The sequence below is a fragment of the Malania oleifera genome, chromosome 2 (assembly GCF_029873635.1).
Source record: "Malania oleifera isolate guangnan ecotype guangnan chromosome 2, ASM2987363v1, whole genome shotgun sequence".
In the NCBI taxonomy this organism is placed as follows: Eukaryota; Viridiplantae; Streptophyta; class Magnoliopsida; order Santalales; family Ximeniaceae; genus Malania; species Malania oleifera.
The window spans coordinates 37,902,185-37,920,796 of record NC_080418.1 but is presented as its reverse complement, the minus strand read 5'-3'; the positions used below and the strand labels follow the sequence as shown (position 1 = coordinate 37,920,796).

Genomic DNA, 18,612 nt, shown 5'->3' with positions numbered 1-18,612 from the left:
TAATTCAATTAACACACACACACACACATATATATGCAGATAGAATATATATTTTACAGTGTTTTAAAAGGCATTCTTGAGGCGCGCCTCAAGGCGTTTTCAGCATAAGACGCCCTAAAGCGTAATAGGAAAGGCGTAAAGCCTAAAATGTGTATGTCTCAAGGGAAAAAGCGTACGCCTCAGGGGAAAAGGCATATGCCTCAAGAAGAAAAACGCGCATTTCACGTCTTAGTTGGGAAGGCGTACGCATTTCTGAAGCGTCAAAACCCCTCAACGAAGCTTCTTTCCTCCCTCTCGACAAAACTTCCGTAGCTCTCCCAAGATTCCTCCAGCTCCTTCTCCCTCTCTGACGAGTAGACGAAACTTCCGTAGCTTTCCTCCAGCTCCTTCTCCCTCTGTGACGATTCCTCCAAGCTTCTCATCTCTCTCCGACAAGTCGTAAATCCCTTCCAATTTGATCTGCCTCTGAACTTTGTTCATTTGGTTTTATATTCTTAGAAATTAGTGGAGGATGCTTTAATTTGGCTTTTTCTCTTCTCCCTTCTTTTGGTAATAGGGCTCATGCTTATTTTTTAACATGTATTATTTGTGTTTGTTATCTAAAATTAGCTTATATAATATTTTAAAATTATGTTTTAATTTTTTTCCATTATTCTTAATTTTTTTTCATTTTTTTACTATATATAAATTGATTTTATTTATTAATTATTTGAAAAAATAGAGTCCCAAAATGCTTACGCCTGCCTTACGCCTTCGCCTTTTAAAACATTGAATCATTTTATATGTCAGAAATTTGTAATAGAAAAAAGCATTTGGTTCAGTGGTAACAAGTCTCCTCGGCAAGGCTAGGATTGGAGTTCGAATCCTCTCTGCTGCATTTGTGTGTCTTTTTTGTGTAAAGGATTAAAAGACTGGATCAACCCAGCCGGTCCACTGGGTCCACCCAAGTCAGGCTAGGTTGACTAGTTCCAACCGTGTTGATCCTGGTTTTGCTCAAATCCAGTTTCCTGGAATCACTAGAATTGGCAAAGTGGGTTTCCCCGATTACAGTCCGGGTTTTAAAACAATGGTAGAAATACATTAAATTATCTATGCAAAGTCATTTTCCACAGAAAACACGGAAGGAAACCCCAAAAGGTGTTGTCATACTATTTTTCCACATCCATTTCACAGTTAGGTCAAGGCTCTGTCCTTCTAAGCCTTGAATCAATACACCCATTGGCCACAAGAACATCATCCAGAATCTGATTGCTTGGAATTGTAGCATTTTGGCATTCAAAGATACAATTGATACAGAATGATTTTTAACCGTGGGTGGCACAATTTCCAAAGGCTTGCAACTGATTACTTCAGTGGTACCCATTCCTGACCCATCATCGAACCCAATCTCCAACTCTCAAGGCATGAAATTCAAAACAATCGGTGTTGGCATCAAATCCCTTCCCTTGCTCACTGAGATCCAAACATACCCATCTTTCTCTTATCTCCCTAAAGTCGCCACACTTTCTGACACCCATTCCTTGTTTCCTTCTTTCCCATTGAGTGAATCTCCCCACGCAACTGCCATTGCCTCGACAGCTCGCCCTGTTACCTTCTATTTTAAAGCCTCTCCGATCGTTGATAAGCTTGCGCGGCCTAATTAACTTGGGATTTTCAAAACAACTTGAGCTCGACCATCACTTCAGTTTAAAACAATACAATAGCCCACTTCTTTTAAAGAGCTCACTTCTAAATTCTAAGTCTTCAACCTAGATAACTTGTTTCCCCTTGCTTTAAGGCCCATCCCCATCCTTGTCCTTACCCTTAAAGTCTACAAATACAGAGGCTTGAGTTAGCCTGATAGCTTTGAACTCAAACTGGAAAACAATCTTTTGTACCACTCTCCAACTTCTTGTCTAGTTGTACCTAGCCTCAATACACTTTTCTATGTAGTCGGCACACATCATCCACCTCCCTTCTGCCATGGCCTGTAACTCTAGGCACAAGAGAATGGCATCTATTCTGGAAACCTCAACTCCTCTTCCATATCAAACCCACACCTCAAGAAACAACCTATTAAAAAAAATTTTAGCCTACTTGAAAATTCCAATCTCACCTTCATTCTCCTTCCCCAACTCCTTCGGTGTGTTGCATTCACAATTAATACTACTCTATATTCTCCATTTGTGCAAAGAAAGCTAGGGTACCCATCTTCTTTAGGTTGCCAAGATTCTATGCAACCCATTAGCTTCAAATCCCAAAGGGAAATCACCATCTCAGCCCTCCACTATCAATCTCTAGAAGCCATAGAATATCAGAGATGAATATCCTCTTCGCAACCTCCTAAACCACCATTAATTATCCCTGCTCCACCACAATTCTTTCCAAATCTGAATCAACCATGTGAACTGTCCAATATTGAGGTACAATGAGATCCTCCTATTTTCCTCATTCTTTGGGATTTGGAACACATACTCAGCCTCTCCTTCAAGCATGAGATCAAAAGATCTACTCTCAAAGGCCACAAATCTTCTCATTTCCTTGCTCATCTTGGCAGCACTGGTTCTAGTTACTCTTCTTCACATGGAAAACAATTTTAGTTCAACCCATGCAATTTCCTATTAATGCATTTTGAGAGCAAATTGTGCTGGTAGTCCAATATAGACTTGTTAGTATCTAACAATGAACAACCCAAGCATGTGCATGTGTGCACACACATTCATCACTCTAGACTTTATGGCCAGTGGACAAATTCACTATTTTCAGAGATCTCAATAAAATTTAGCTGAAAGTTGAAGGATTAGATTGCAGTATGGCACAATTGCAATTTGCGTAGAGCTCCAAGGCCTTTCTTGCAGCCCAAAATGGAGCATTCAATGGCCCAACTCATCCATATCCCGCCAAGGCCTCAAAAAGCAAGAGAGGAAGAAAAGGCCAAGAAAAAGGGGCAACACATGGACCAGCTGCGCAGGTGACGCCTACTTACAAGAAAGGCAGCATCGGGTCTGACAAGTGGCCCCCACCCAGGCAGCGCTTCTAGCTTGGCCACTCCTACTGATTTCCCAAAATTACTTTTGCCACATTTTTTCTCTCCTAAAAGCCTATAAGTAGGACCTCTGGGAGCTCCATGGGGACATCAAAGAATCATTAGAAAGAGTCACAAGAGAGAGAGAGAGAGATCTACACAATGGTGAAATTTCTTTAAAGTGGAGAACCTCTGACACTGGAGATTGATCATCAAGGGATTCTTAATAAGAGATTAACAAGCCTCTAAGGTTTGATTCGCACAATTACAATTGAGACAGCATAAGCATTCCTTCCAGCCCGATTGTTGCAGAATCTCTACATGAAATTATAATACTACAACAACAATCAAGCCTCAAGTCCCACCTAGTGGGGTCATCTACATGAATCCGTTTCCCTAATTTACACAATCTTGGGCAATATCCTCTAACAAATAGAAGGTACATTAAATTATAACCTTGCATGAAAATAGAAATTCCATGAGCAACATTATGATGGCACAATTATAAAAAGCATGCTCTATAGGCCCTTGCATTAGCGTGTCCCAATACCATAGAATGTTATGTGCCTACATCATGAATATGTGCAAGCAAATAAGACTATTTTGATCGCCTCCTTTGCAAGAGAATGAGCGACTTCAGGTTTGATCCCCAATTCAAATCGGGATAAGAAGGCAATTTGGGGCTTAAATCTCCAAATCTATCATCAAAATAGTCTTCAGGGTGTTTTCTTAACATGATAGCCTTTTCTTAACAGGTAATGATAGCCTTTGCTTGGTTTACTTTTTGAGGGGTGGAGGGTAGAGTGGTAGCTAGCGGACTTGATAGGTATTTGATTTGCAGCGAATGCGAGGATGAATTTCCAAACCTTTCTCATTGTTTTCTTCCTAAGACTATGTCTAACCATTTCCTAATCTTGTTGGAATCAAGAAATGTGTCCTGGGGTCCTATGCCTTTTAGATTTGAGAATATACTATTTGGATCATGCAGCCTTCAAGCCTTTGGTTAGGGACTCTTGGGGAGAGGAATTGGAAGGGGGTTGGGGTGGATTTCGTTTCATAAGAAAGTTGAAACACCTGAAGGAGAAGTTGAAAGTTTGGAATAAGGAGGTGTCTGGTGACATCAAAATTAGAAAATCTAACATCTTAAGTGAGTTAACTTCACTAGATAGGAAGGAGCAGGATTGTAATCTTACAGATTGTGAAGAGATTAGGAGAGTTTCCTTGAAAAATGAGCTAAAAGAGGTGATGTTTCAGGAAATGAGGAGTTGGAGACAAACAAATTCAAATAGGTTAAGGATGGTGACTGCAACTCTTCTTTCTTTAATAAACTAGCTAATGTGAAAAGAAGTCAAAATTTGATTAGGGAGTTAGATGTGGGGGATGATATAGTGTCTAATAATCAAAAGTCATATTGCTTCTGTTATCACCAACTTTTTCCTTAACTTGTATTCGAAGGAAGATCACTGTAGGTTGATGATAGAGGGATTAGATTGGAACCCTATATCTACTAATAAGATGCGTTGGTTAGAGAGACCTTTTCATGAAGAGGAAGTTAGAGTGTGGTTTTTGGGATGGAAAGGGATAAGGCACCAGATCCGAATGGCTTTAATATTGCTTTCTTTCAAGAGTGTTGGGGCATAGTAAAGGAGGATCTGCTGAAAGTTTTTAGCAAGTTCTTTGCAAGCGAAGTCATTAGTGAGAGTACAAATTCCTCCTGTATAGCCTTGGTTCCAAAGGAATCTATTTCTATTAAAGTGGAGAACTTTAGACCTATTAGTCTTGTCTCTAGTGTTATAAGACTATTACTAAAGTCTTAGCTAATAGGTTGAGCGCGGTTCTTGATGATACCATCTCTAGCGCTCAAAGTGCATTTGTGGGGATAAGGCAAATAGTGGATGCTATTTTAGTTGCCAACGAGGAGGTGGAGGAAATCCTTAGGAATAAGACAGGGTTCGTATTTAAAATAGATTTTGAGAAAGCCAAAGATAGAGTGAGTTGGATTTTCTTGGATAGAGTTTTTACGAGAAAGGGTTTTGGTGTGCGTTGGCGTCATTGGATCAAGGGTTGTTTGTCTAATGTGTGGTTTTCGATAATTACGAATGGCAAGCCTAAATCTTGGTTTGGTGCTTCAAGGGGTATTAGACAAGGAGACCCTTTATCTCCTTTTTTGTTTGTCCTTGTAGCAGATGTTTTGAGTAGGTTGGTGGATAGGGCAGTGGAGAGGGGTTTGGTTAGAGGTCTAGAAGTGGGAAGAGAGGTAGTGGTTTCTCACCTCTAGTTCGTTGATGACACCATCTTCTTTGTAGACAATCACAGTCTTTCTTTTAGGAGTATTTTGGGTATTCTTCATATTTTCAAGAGGGTGTCTGGGCTCAAAGTCAATATGGGTAAGACCGGTTTAGTGGCTATGAATGTCTCAGTTGATCACGTTACGGAGCGGGTTAAAGAAGTGGGGTGTGGTATTTTGGATTGGCCTTTGACATACTTGGGTGTCCCTTTGGGGGGTAACCCAAGAGCTGCAGATTTTTGGATCCCGGTAGTGGAAAGGGTGATAAAGAGATTAGATGGTTGGAAAGGAGTCCTCTTCTCTCTTGGGAGTAGAATTACTTTGATTCATGCTTGTCTTGCTAGTGTCTTGTTATAATTCCTATCTATCTTTAAGATTCCAATGGGGATTGCAAACTTAAGAGGATCATGAGAGAGTTTTTGTGGTACACCAGGGGGTCATAGGGAAAATTTAGTGAGTTGGAATGAGGTTTGTAGATCTAAAAAAGAGGGGGGTATTGGGTCTTGGCAAGTTGGTGCCTAAAAACACCACTCTTCTAGCTAAATGGTTATGGCACTTCCCTCTAGAAGAAGCGTCCCTCTAGTATAAAGCAATAAGAAGCAAGTTTGGGTTGGATGAGAAAGGGTGGGACACCAATGCTGATTTAAGATGCTCTTTGGAAAGTCTGTAGAGATACATTTCTCAGAACTATCCTTCTTTCATCCCTCACACTAAACTTGAGGTGGGGAAGGGTTCTCATATTCCTTTTTGGAATAATCCTTGGCTGGGAAATGCACATTTTGTACTTCTTCCCTCATCTCTTTCATCCAAGTTTGGAACAAAATAAAGCCATTTCTTTTTTGTTGGTGAATTGAGTAGTCCTTTGGTTTCCTAGAATCTTCATTTTAAGAGGACCTTTGAATGAAAAGGAAATGGTAGAATTGTCATCTTTTTTATCTATGTTGAGTGGGAGTAACCTTTCTTCGAGAAGGGACGTTCATTCTTGGTCTTTGGACCAATCAGGTGTATTTTCATTCCAACTCTTCTTTCTCGCTATACTCTACTATTTGGAAGGCTAAGGTTCCCCCTAAAATAAAGGCTTTCACTTGGTTGGTTGTGCTTAATAAGATTAATACTAATAACTTGCTGCAAATTAGGAGACCTATGAAGGCTCTCTCTCCCGATGTATGAGTGTTTTATTAGAACTTTGAGACAACTTCTCACCTTCTTTTGCAATGTGAATTTGCTTGGAGTATTTGGAATATGCTTTTTGGCATTATGGGAGAAAGTTGGGTTTGTCCTCCCTCAGTGGAAGACTTTTCATAAATATCCTTTGCGCACTTTGGTAGAAGAAAGGGCAAGTATGAAAGTATGGCTTTTTCTCAATATTAAGGGGTTTACGGATGGAACATAATACTCGGATATTTTCTGAGAAAAAATTAAACCAAATGCTAGTTTGGGAAAAAATAAAGTATTTGGCCTCTTTGTGGTGTGTCGGGTATGGATTTTTTAAAGAGGCAAGCTTTCTTGAGTTTCAAAGAGATTGGAGTAACACGTTGAATAGATTATTTTTTTCGTGGGCATTTTTTATGTTTTTTGTTTAGTCTTGGAGTGTCTCAGTTTGTCTAGGGAGATTTCTCATTCTCCCTCTTGTAAATTCTCTTTCTATTACTGATATCTTCTTTTGTTATAAAAAAATACATATATCCCCCATGGCTAGGTCAACTTAGCCTTCCATATAGATCCAACGGACAAATCATGGTACAAACTACAAATGTTCTTGATGGTTTGAGTTATGGATGTACTTTGCTGATGTTCTTTATCATGATTGTGAATTTAGTTAAAATTAAGGATCCTTTTTATTGCCACATTGTCAAAGAGAAGACTGAAAAGGTAAACAAGGTGCCTAATGGATCCCTCACAAAGTCCATTAATATTCCCAATTCATAACTTAATTCCTGAAAGGATTCCTTTTCAAGTTATAGAATCAACATTTGTGGTTTTTTTATTTACTTTTTCCTAAACAATAAGATGGAGACTCTTCATTGAGTGAATGGATTCCTATAGTCTCCAAGGATTTTTCACCTAGGGTGCCTTGCAAGGTTCCCATCACTAAGTTCCTACTTCCGACTACCTAAGAAAAGGGGGTGATCCTCACAATAAATTAGGAAGGCTCCTACAATCCAAGGCCACTCAAGTTTGAGTGATGGCTAAAAGCTTATGGCTTGAGACTCCTATTGGTCGGCCTAAATGATTTAAAGATGGTGGCTTATCCATACCCAAGAAATCTTGGAAAAGAGTCAAAAATCATTTTTTGCACAAAATCCATATTATCCAAAATCCCATTTTTGCCAAATAAAAAGGATCATTTTCTTCAAATTTTGCATTAAATTAAAAACAAAAAAGCCTTTTTTCACTTATCCCTGCAAAGGGGAACAACACCATAGGTAGAGCTCCACAATCATCAAATTACAGAACCGTAGGTCTCTAGCACAAGAAAATGCATCTCAGAGTCTGTTACCTTTTCTATAAGCTGTAGATTTAATGTATTTTCTGCAATCCATAAAAGACGGCTTAGAATATGTTCAAACTGCAATGCCTCAGCCCAAGCAACACCTTCACTACCTTGAAGGCCCAAAGTTAACAGCCTGTATTGAAATGCAACTATTAGGAGAACATATGGCGCAAACAAGTATCGCCATCAAACAATGTGAGCAACATGGCCTATTACAATACATATAAATAAGAAGCCAATCATTATTCATGAAACACTAGGCGTCAACAACTGCAAATGGGAAATATGGGAAGACGACTGCATCCTCACCCCACATCACCTAGATGATGTCATAAAAAAGTATTACAGCTAAATGTGAAATATGCACATCCATTTCATAAACAATGTGGCTACAAAGCAAGTTTCCCTCTCGCTTCTGCCCGTTCCAACTTGCACAGCATTGGCACACGAGAAGACATCATTATATATTAAAATAAAAAAGGAGTAAATGACACATCCTAAGAGAGGGATGATGACTTTGTTCTTTGAACATATATTACAACTGCATTGTGGCAAAAAGTGAGAAAGACTAAAAGGGTACATTTGCAGAACAATTGGAATACCATAAAAAGGCCATTCTAGATGGATAATCAATGGGGTGGGCGTGGGGGGGGCTCAAATCAAAAGGCCAGATGGAAGGGTTCTTGACTATATATTACCGGCACGCTTCACACAGGCAAGGGGTGTCATCTACAAATAACTGATCCACGATTATCTCAATCAATCCATTTGTAGAGACTATATGTTTCATGGGAACTTCATGGCAGGCAAGATTTCCAATTATTCCAAGGCTAATCTCCTGAAAAGAAAATGATTCAAGTCTTTAGATGCCATCTAACCACCGAATTATCTATTTGAGATAACAAAAGTTAAATGGGTAGAAGGATGAAAAATGGTTTATTAAACAGCTCAAAATACAAATGGAAATGCAAATTACCGTGATGCGCATGGATTGGGAAACCATCAGATTTGCCAAAAGCACGTCTAGCAAAAGGTTTTGCACCTGTATAGAAGTGTCAATATCCAATCAAATAAATACAATAACGCTGCGTTTGGGAGCATGGGTTTCAGCCATGGATTTGTGTGGACTTGGACAAAATTCAATACGATTTTTTATTACATTTTGTCCAAATCTACACAAATCCAAATCCAAAATCTCTCCCAAACACAGGATAAATATAATTCCCGGGGATTGCATTACGCACATGGTAACGTATATAACTAAAGTATTACAACTACAGTTTCATGGCCCATTCCTTCCCTGTTATCATGTGGACCTGACCTACATTATAATCTTCTGATTGATATAAGTGTGTGTGGATGGAGAGAGAGGGAGAGAGAGGAGGGAAGGTGCGCCAAACTGATGAAGAGAGAGCACCATCAAAATATATCATTACTAACCATCAGTATCTCATAATCCCAACCACAATGAAGACTTCGGTGTAGTTAGGGGCTTAGAGCACTAATTCACTAGAGTTAGGTCACTAATAGCTAGCTTGGATGTTGAAACAGACAAATATTTGATATTAATGACATACTTAACCTCATGATCTAGAAAAAAAGAAACAAAGTATCTTGGCATACCAAATAATCAAAATGAACAATAAGCCAAATCAAGAGTGCAGGATCAGTAGACCAACAAAATTACCATGAATTCTGCATGTGTTCTGCTCACAGCAAGGTCCCACAAAATGCAACCAAATTCTTCCCAAGCCTGCTCTCCTGCTGATCCATTGGAGTGCTGAAATTTATGGCATAAACCTTCATCACTTCCATCTTGACAAGTAAATTCATCAAAATCATTAAGAGTGCCCATGGGTTCAGTTTTGTTGTTTGGAGAATAGGGAGCTTTGTCTCGGGCTGGGGAAGGTATACTTTCTTCCATGTGGTCAATTGTTGATCCTAGAGTCAAAGCATCACACGCATCAACTTCACTAGAGTTATTAGAGCTCCTTATATTTGATGGTAGAAGTTTTCGTATTAGAGAGATTAGATAACTAGGATCAACTGTTGTTGAGACATCAAATAACTGCACAATGGAAAGCAAAATTTAGATTTGAGCATTTAACATGATAAACTAATGGTGCATGAGTTCCAACCTTATAAGAATAAACTTATCCACTTACTTACACACACACATGACACTGTGACAGCATATATGCACACAAATTTGGCCATCAGTTCCAAGCATTTCAATTCAAGAAATAACACAGATGCAAATTTGATAGTGTAACACATGTATGCAAACACCTATTGTGTCCATTGTATATAAAGACAAAATAGATTCAACAACAACCAAGCCTTCAGTTCCACTGGGTGTAGTCGGCCACATGAATCTTTTTTCACCAATCAGCACAATCTATTCATTCCAAGTTGTTCTACATCTACTCCTCCCCTTCCTTCTTCCACTAACACTAACTAGCTCACCCTCCTCACAAGGTCGGCAATATACTCTGCCAAAACAAATTGCTTCTTCAAATTAGCAATGCACAAATTTGGCGCCGCACCTTGAAGAGAAGATAAATACGATTACAAAAGCATCCGACGCCCACGTAATACTCCTATCCCCGAACTCAACCCACCCACAATAACAATGCCTGTGTTTATGCGTTCGCTTGGAAACCTGGCGAGCAGGGGTATTAAAATTCAAACTTCAAATCGTCTATGACAAAGAGATAGGGCCGAATAGTAAAGAAATCTCTCAAAGACGGACAACACAAGAGACAAGAGAAGGGAACGAAACACTCATGATTTAGCAAATGGAAGCTCACCCTCGTGATTTCGTGCAAAAGGGTTTTCTGTGCAAATTAAACAGGAGGGTTTAAAGAAAAGCATCGTCAAAAAGCAGATACATAACTGAGAATTCCAAGAAAATTACAAAGAAATAGCAGGGGATGATTTGGGACCGTTAGTGTCACTCACCTCGTTCGGGGGAGGAGAAGGGTGATGTGCCGATGCCCCGGTGTCTTCTTCTTCTTCCCCTTCTTGAGTGATTGGTTCTGGATTGAGCGTCATAGGCTCCGATTAATCGACGAAGCAACCCTGAGAGCAGTTCTTCCGCCGTCTGCTCAACAATGAAGGTCTGTACTGTTGTAGTGCTTGTCTGCTCTGTTTTTTGAGTAATATCCATTATTTTAAGTTTTAACTATTCGATTAGCAATTAACAATAATACTTAAATATTATAAATATATTCTATAGCGTATATATTATATATGTGGATGACAATGTTGAGAATATATTATAATTTTTTGTATGTTGTTCATTATAAAATTGACCTTTGGGAATATAATATTTACCTATATAAGGGACATGTTTTACAACTGCGATACACTGCTGAATTTTTATAATTCCAAATTTCTTTATTTTAATTTTTCTATAACACGTTATCAGTACGATCAAATCTCTAATAGTATAACAAAATCTTTTAAGTTTTGTTGGTATTATTCTAAGGTAAGAATCTTTTTTTTTTTTTTAACATGTGTTATTTATATAACTTTAGTTTTTTTTTTTTTTTGTCAAACTGTATTTATGTGTTAACTATATCTTTTATCTTAAATACGTGTCCTTAAATGTTTTTATGTTAAAATATATGTGAGAATAACATTTTCATTTTAATATTTACGTAACATTGAATTTTTATTTGTTTTTCAAAGTGACTTTATAATATCAAACCTCACAAAACTTGAATTTGTTGCCTTTGATATTTCTAGAATAAATTATCTACTATGGGTACTTGATGTTGAGATTCACCTTAATGTTATGAATCTTGATAGTACAATTGAAGAAGGAAATCAATCATCCCTAATTGCGCAAAGGTAATGATTTTCCTTCGACACGATTTACACAAAGAATTGAAAATTGAGTATCTTACTATTAAGGACTCATTAGTCACTTGAAACAACTTGAAAGAGAGATATGAACACAAAAAACGGTAATTCTTCCAAAAGTTCGATATGATTGGATACACTTGCGAGTGCAAGATATTAAAATTGTAAGTGAATATAATTCAGTTTTTTAAAATCAGCTCTCAATTGAAGTTATGTGGAGAAAAAAATATTGATGATGATATGTTAGAAAACATATATTCGACTTTTTATGCCTCGAATGTGCTCTTGTAGCAGCAATATCGAGAGCATAGATTTACAAAATATTTTGAACAAATTTCTTGTTTACTAGTGGCTGAACAAAATAATGAATTTTTATTGAAAAATCATCAATCTCGTCAAATTGGCTCAACACATTCCTTGAAGTGAATGTGACTTTTTCTCAAAATCGTGGACGAGGTCGTGGTGGTAAAAGGAGTCGTGGTAGGAAAAAATGTTGGACCCGTGATAATCATCCTTCAAAGTTTGAAAGTAAAGATGCTGAAAAGATTCAAACAAAATTGACAAAAAATAAAAATAAAAAAAAGTTCTAAACAAAATAATAAAGTGCAAAATAATGACAATATTTGCTATAGGTGTGGAACAAAAGGTCATTGGTCTCAAAATGCCGCCTAAACAGCTAGTTGATCTTTACAAGGCATCGTTAAAAGGAAAAGGGAAAAATGCTGAAGTGAATTTGTTTAAACCCATTGATGCTGAGTATGAGTCTTCTTTGGATGTTGATTTTGATGTTTCTGATTTTTTTGAGGATCCTAGTGGCAAAATTGATCATTTGATTGGGGATGAAAATTTTTACTATTAAATTATCTTCATGTTTGTGTTATTTTGAAAAATTAATTTATGTAATTTTAGAAAGTTTTACATATAATATGTTTGGTAATATTTTGTTATCTTTCTTAATTCTTAAATTTTATTTTTATTTACTAGATCATACAAAATAAACTTGATAAAAAGGAGGATGACATGTATTTGGTGGATAGTGGCATGACTCACACAATTCTTCGTGTTAAAAAATATTTCTTACAATTAACATTAGCTGAAATTAATGTTAATACAATATCTGACTCTGCAAATGTTATAGAGGGCTCTGGAAGAGTTCATATTATGTTTCCAAATGGGACAAAATTGTATATTGGTGATGTATTGTATTCTAGTAGATCCCAAAGAAATCTACTAAGTTTTAAAGATATACGTCGCAATGGATATCATGTTGAAACCAAAAATGAATGAGATATGATTTATCTTTTAATTACATCTACAGTTTTAAACCAAAAGATTATATTGGAAAAATTTTCAAGTTTTTCATTTGACCTATATTTCACAAAAATAAGGATGGTTGAATCAAATTTTATGCACCAGAAGTGCTCCAAGCCTAGAAGTTTTATACTTTGGCATGATCGTCTTGGCCATCCTAGTTCAACTATGATGCGACGAATCATTGAAAATACACATGGACATCCATTAAGGGATCAGAGTTCTTTTACCTGATGATTATTTTTGTATTTCTTGTGCTCAAAGAAAACTACTTGTTACACCTCCTCCATCTAAATTACCTTTAAAGTCTCAATCTTTTCTACAAAGAATACAAGGAGATATTCATGGCCCAATCCATCCAATTTGCGGACCATTTCGATATTTCATGGTTTTAATTGATGCTTCCACTCGATGGTCACATGTTTGTCTACTTTCAACTTGTAATGTTGCTTTTGCTAAATTTCTTACTCAAATAATAAAGTTAAGATCAAGTTTTCCTGATCATCCCATTCAGATTGTCCGTTCAGATAATGCAGGTGAATTTTCTTCAAAACATTTTATGACTATTGCATGTCAATAGGAATAAGTGTTGAACATTCTATTGCACATGTTCATACACAAAATGGTTTAGCGGAATCCTTCATTAAGGGTTTACAATTTATTGCTAAACCTATGCTTATATGATCAAAGCTTCCTGCATCTACTTGAGGTCATACTATAGTGCATGTTGCGTCTTTGATTAGAATTAGACCAACTACATATCACAAGTTTTCACCTTCACAGCTTGTGTTTAACCACCAACCTAATATATCTCATCTTAGAATTTTTGGTTGCGCAGTATATGTTTCTATTGCACCTGCGCAACGAAGTAAGATGGAACCACAACGTCAACTTTGTATTTATGTTAGTTTTGATTCTCCTTCTATCATTAGATATCTTAAACCATTAATAGGTGATCTTTTTAGAGCAAGATTTCTAGATTGCCAATTTGATAAATCAATTTCCCGTCATTAGGAGAAAGAAAAGGTAAAGGATTAAAAACACAAGAAATTTGTTGGAACACACCAACTTTGTCTAATCTTGATACACACACAAATCAATGTGAACTTGAAATTCAAAGAATAATTCATTTGCAGAATGCTGCAAATCAATTGCCAGATGTTTTTACAGACACCAAAAGGGTCACTCAATCACATGTTTCGGCCGCAAATATTCTTGCTAGATTGATTGTTCCTAAAGAACACCTAATGGGAATAGCATCTAATGCATCTAAAATGCACCAGAAGCGTGGTAGACCAATGGGTGCAAAGGATATTGTTCCTCGAAAGAAAAAGGAAATGAATAAAAGTGACACTCCAAAAGAGGTCATTAACACTCAATAAGAGGTTAAAAGAAATATAGATCAACAATCCCATATTTCCACAGAAGCAACGTCAGAAGTGTTTCCGATACCGAAAAATTATGAGATCTCATTAAAATTTGGAAATATGTGGAGAAGAAATGAAGTTCTTGTTAACAATGTGTTTGCATATGCGATTGCTTCAGAAATTATTAATGATAATGAGCATAAACCTCAAACTGTAGAAGAATGTCGATATCGAAATGATTGGCCAAGATGGAAAGAAGCAATACAAGTTAAGGTTGACTCATTAGCCAAACGTAAGGTATTTGGACCAATAGTCCAAACACCTGAGAATGTCAAACTTGTTGGGTATAAATGGGTTTTTGTACATAAGAAAAAAATGAAATGAATGAAATTGTGAGATACAAGGCACGTCTTGTAGCACAAGGTTTCTCACAAAGGCTTGGTATAGGTTATAATGAGACCTATTCTCCTGTTATGGATGCAGTTACTTTTAGATTTCTGATTAGTTTAACTGCTTCTGAAGGACTTGACATTCGCCTCATGGATGTAGTAATAGCTTACTTCTATGGCTCATTAGATAATGACATATATATGAAAATCCCTGAAGGATTTAAAATGCCTGAAGCATATAATCCAAAACAATGGCAAATGTATTCTGTTAAATTACAAAGATCCTTGTATGGACTGAAGCAATCTAGACGAATGTGGTACAATCGTCTGTCCTTGTGTTTTTATTAAGAAAATAAATTCTGGATTTGTTATAGTCGCAGTTTATGTTGATGGCATAAACATAGTAGGAACTCTAGAAGAGATCTCAACGACTGTTGACTACTTAATGAAAGAATTTGAAATAAAGGATCTTAGGAAGACAAAATTTTGTCTTGGTTTTCAAGTTGAACATTTAACAAGTGGAATTCTTATTCATCAATCATCTTATGTAGAAAAAATCTTGAAACAATTTTATATGGATAAATCTTATCCATTAAGCTCCCCAATGGTAGTCCATTCACTTGATGTGAAAAAGGATCTTTTTTGTCCTCGAGAAGATGATGAAAAAATCCTTGGTCCTGAAGTACCCTTTCTTAGTGCAATTGGAGCACTCTTGTATCTTACAAATTGCACTAGACCAGATATAACTTTTGTGGTAAATTTGCTGGCAAGGTTTAGTTCTACACCAACTCAGAGACATTAAAATGGAGTAAAACATGTTCTTCGTTATCTCCACGACACATTTGATATGGGTTTGTTTTAGGCAAAGGGAGTAAAGTCTGTGTCAAAAGGATATACTGATGCTAGATATATTTCTAATTCTCATAAAACTCGATCACAAACAGGCTATATTTTTACAAGTGGTGATACTACTATCTCATGGCGATTTGTAAAGCAAACAATCAATGTTACCTCTTCAAACCATTCAGAAATATTGACAGTTCACGAAGTTGTGAATGTGTATGGTTAAGAACTATAATCCAACACATTAAAGGGATAAGTGGATTATCATTGGAGAATGACAAGGCAATAATATTGTACAAGGACAATGCAGCATGTATTGCACAAATCAAAGGTGGGTACATAAAAGGTAATAGAACTAAACATATTTCACCAAAGTTCTTTTACATTCATGAACTTCTGAAAAAAGGAGATGTTGATATTTGCAAAATTCGTTCAAGTGACAACTCAGCAGATATATTCACAAAAGCATTGCCAACTTCAATTTTCAAAAAGCATGTACATAACATTGGAATGCGACAACTTAAGGACATTTCTTAATTGATTGTATTTTTTAAGTAAAATATGAATACTGTACTCTTTTTCCTTCGTTAAGGTTTTGTCCCACAGGATTTTCCTTAGCGAAGGTTTTAATGAGGCATATTCATAGTGTATAGTCATCCAAGGGGAAGTGTTGTAAACCGTGTATATTATACATGTGGATGATTATCTTGAGAATTTGGGATGCCAATATAATCTTTGTCTATATAAGGACATGTTTTACAGCCAAAATGAAGATAAAAAGATTATTAGCAACATCTAGTTTCTGAAGAACTAGACTGTTGAATTTGTATAGCTCCACATTTCTTTACTTTATTTTTTCTATAATTCTCTCTTTATTTCATTTACAACAAAATATTAAATTATACATATTTTTAAGATTTTGCAATGTTATGACCTAATTTTTTAAATTAAAAGGTGTCAAAATTATAAAAATCTAAAAAACAATTAATGGTAAAATTTTAATTAAATTGTGATAATGTTATAGAAATTACATCATAATAAAACAATTATTAAAAATAGTACTCATAAAGATATTATTGCGGAATAAATAGTCGAAGGACCTCCGTTGAACCTTTCGATCTCAATCGCTTGAAAAAGAAAGAAATGAGTAGCTTGAAGGACCCAAGGTGTACTCCGGGGGATCACTCTGATGCCTAAGTAAGGGACTGCTTTTGAGAGGTTGTAAGCAATAGTAAATTTGGGCTAGAATGAGATACCTTTGCCTCAAAGCGATCCCCCTTTTATAATGGCGAAGTTTGACTCTTGGGAGATCTTCCATTATGGCGCCCAGCGTGGATCACTCCGCCTATTACAGCATCAATGTGGATCTCTTTGGTCATTATTGGGTTGGAGCTAATAGCTCTATATGAGCAATTGACTTGGGTAATGATCGTTCTCATCAATGTTGGGACTTAACTTCCTTTTACTCTGTGGTTGATATATTTAGGGCATATCAGTTGCCCCCCTTTAGTTTCAAATTTTCAGAACTTGTTCTTGAAAGTTTGAAAGTTGTCCTATCTCTCCCTCTCTCTCTCTCTCTCTCTCTCTCTCTCTCTCTCTCTCTCTCTCTCTCTCACACATTTTAACACCTTGTATGGTTGTTTCTTTATCTGCTGCTTGGCTTATCAGGACTCGAGGGAGGTCGGCTGGTCCGAGCCAATGTGGAGTCGATACGAGGGCATGTTCAGCTTTGCTGAGCTGATGTTGAGACCTGTTTGGAGGGTAGTTCAACTTTGCCGAGCCGATATGGAGGTTCATTCAACTTTATTGCGTTCATGCTTTGCCGAGTCGAAGTCACGAGAGGTCGGCTGGTCCGAGCAGGTTCCCACGGGCGTTTTGCACCGAGCTACTTTTTGCAAGGCATTTGTGCCAAGCAGCTCTTCATGAACATTTGTGTTGGGCCGCTCTTCTGGAGACATTTTTCTGCCGAGCATCTCGTTTGTGGAGCTTTTGTGTCGAGCGGCTCTTTTAGAGGCACCTTTCTGCCGAGTAGCTCTTCTTGGGGAACTTTGTCCCGGGTAGCTCTTCTTGAGAAATTGTGTTGAGCAGCTCTTGGTGAAAATTTTGTACCGAGCAACTCTTCGTGAACATTTTGTGCTGAACATCTCTTCTGGAGGCACCTTCCTGCCAAGCAGCTCCTCTGGAGGCATTTTTATGCTGAGCAGCTTTTCATGAGGCTCTTGTGCCGAGCAGCTTTTGGTGAAAATTTTGTGCTGAGCAGCTTAGCTTGAGAAATTGTGCCGAGCAGCTCTTCGTGGGGGCATTCTTGCTGAACAGCCCTCCGTGGGGCATTTTTGCTGAATAGCCCTTCTGGCCTCACATGTGTTGCTTGTCAGTTAGGTTGATTTTGCCTAATGAGTTGTGCTCATTTGTTGGGCAGTCTTCTAGCCTCACGAGCGTTGCTCGTCAGTTGAACCGATTTTGCCTAATGAGCTGTGCTCATTTTTCGAGCAGTCTTCTGACCTCGCGAGTGTTGCTCCTTAGTTGACAGATTTTCCCTAATGAGTTGTGCTCATTTTTGGACAGTCTTCTAGCCTCACGAGCGTTGCTCATCGGTTGGGCCGTATTTTTAGAGTTTCGAGGTCCTTCCATTATTTTGGTTGTACCTGCAAAGTTTCAAAACTTTTTGTTATTTGTGCCATACCTGGGGAGATTCGAGATTTCTTGGGACTTGTGGTCACATCTATTGGGTGTCCCATCTGTTCGGGATGCGTGTTCATGCGGGGCTTCATTGGCATGCATCTAGTTAGCTTTTGCGTCTGATAGGACATGCATCTTTCTTGGACAGTGTGCTTGTATGGGGACTTGCATTTTTCCCTCAAGACGTGAACCAATTAATGCCTTCCCGTCTTCTCTAGATGCACATTTTTTGGGGATTCGAGCAAGTTTTTCTCTATAAAAGGCATTCATTTGCTCATTCTTCCTTGTCCTAACCGAGAGGTTCCTTTTCCTATGCTAGGTACGCTTTCCCTTCACCTTTCTCTTTATGTCTTTTCATTACTTTTGTTTGG

The 18,612-nt window shown here is 37.4% G+C and overlaps 1 protein-coding gene across 6 annotated transcripts in view; it reads right to left on the bottom strand.

Moving 5' to 3' along the window:
* Nucleotides 1-10,965, bottom strand: part of LOC131149283 (uncharacterized) — a 28,904-nt gene extending 17,939 nt beyond the window's left edge. For 4 of the 6 annotated variants that reach the window (XM_058099597.1, XM_058099598.1, XM_058099600.1 and 1 more), the window contains exons 1-5: nucleotides 10,747-10,938; nucleotides 9,473-9,853; nucleotides 8,762-8,827; nucleotides 8,484-8,623; nucleotides 7,792-7,918 (exon numbers count right to left, since the gene is read on the bottom strand). In XM_058099597.1, coding sequence (XP_057955580.1) covers nucleotides 7,792-7,918; nucleotides 8,484-8,623; nucleotides 8,762-8,827; nucleotides 9,473-9,853; nucleotides 10,747-10,839 — 807 coding nt within the window. In that variant the 5' untranslated portion in view covers nucleotides 10,840-10,938. Of the gene's footprint in view, nucleotides 1-7,791; nucleotides 7,919-8,483; nucleotides 8,624-8,761; nucleotides 8,828-9,472; nucleotides 9,854-10,120; nucleotides 10,437-10,746 lie in introns of those variants that run through there. The other 2 variants (XM_058099599.1, XM_058099602.1) reach the window with 2 other exon arrangements.
* Between the last annotated feature and the right edge of the window lie 7,647 nt (nucleotides 10,966-18,612).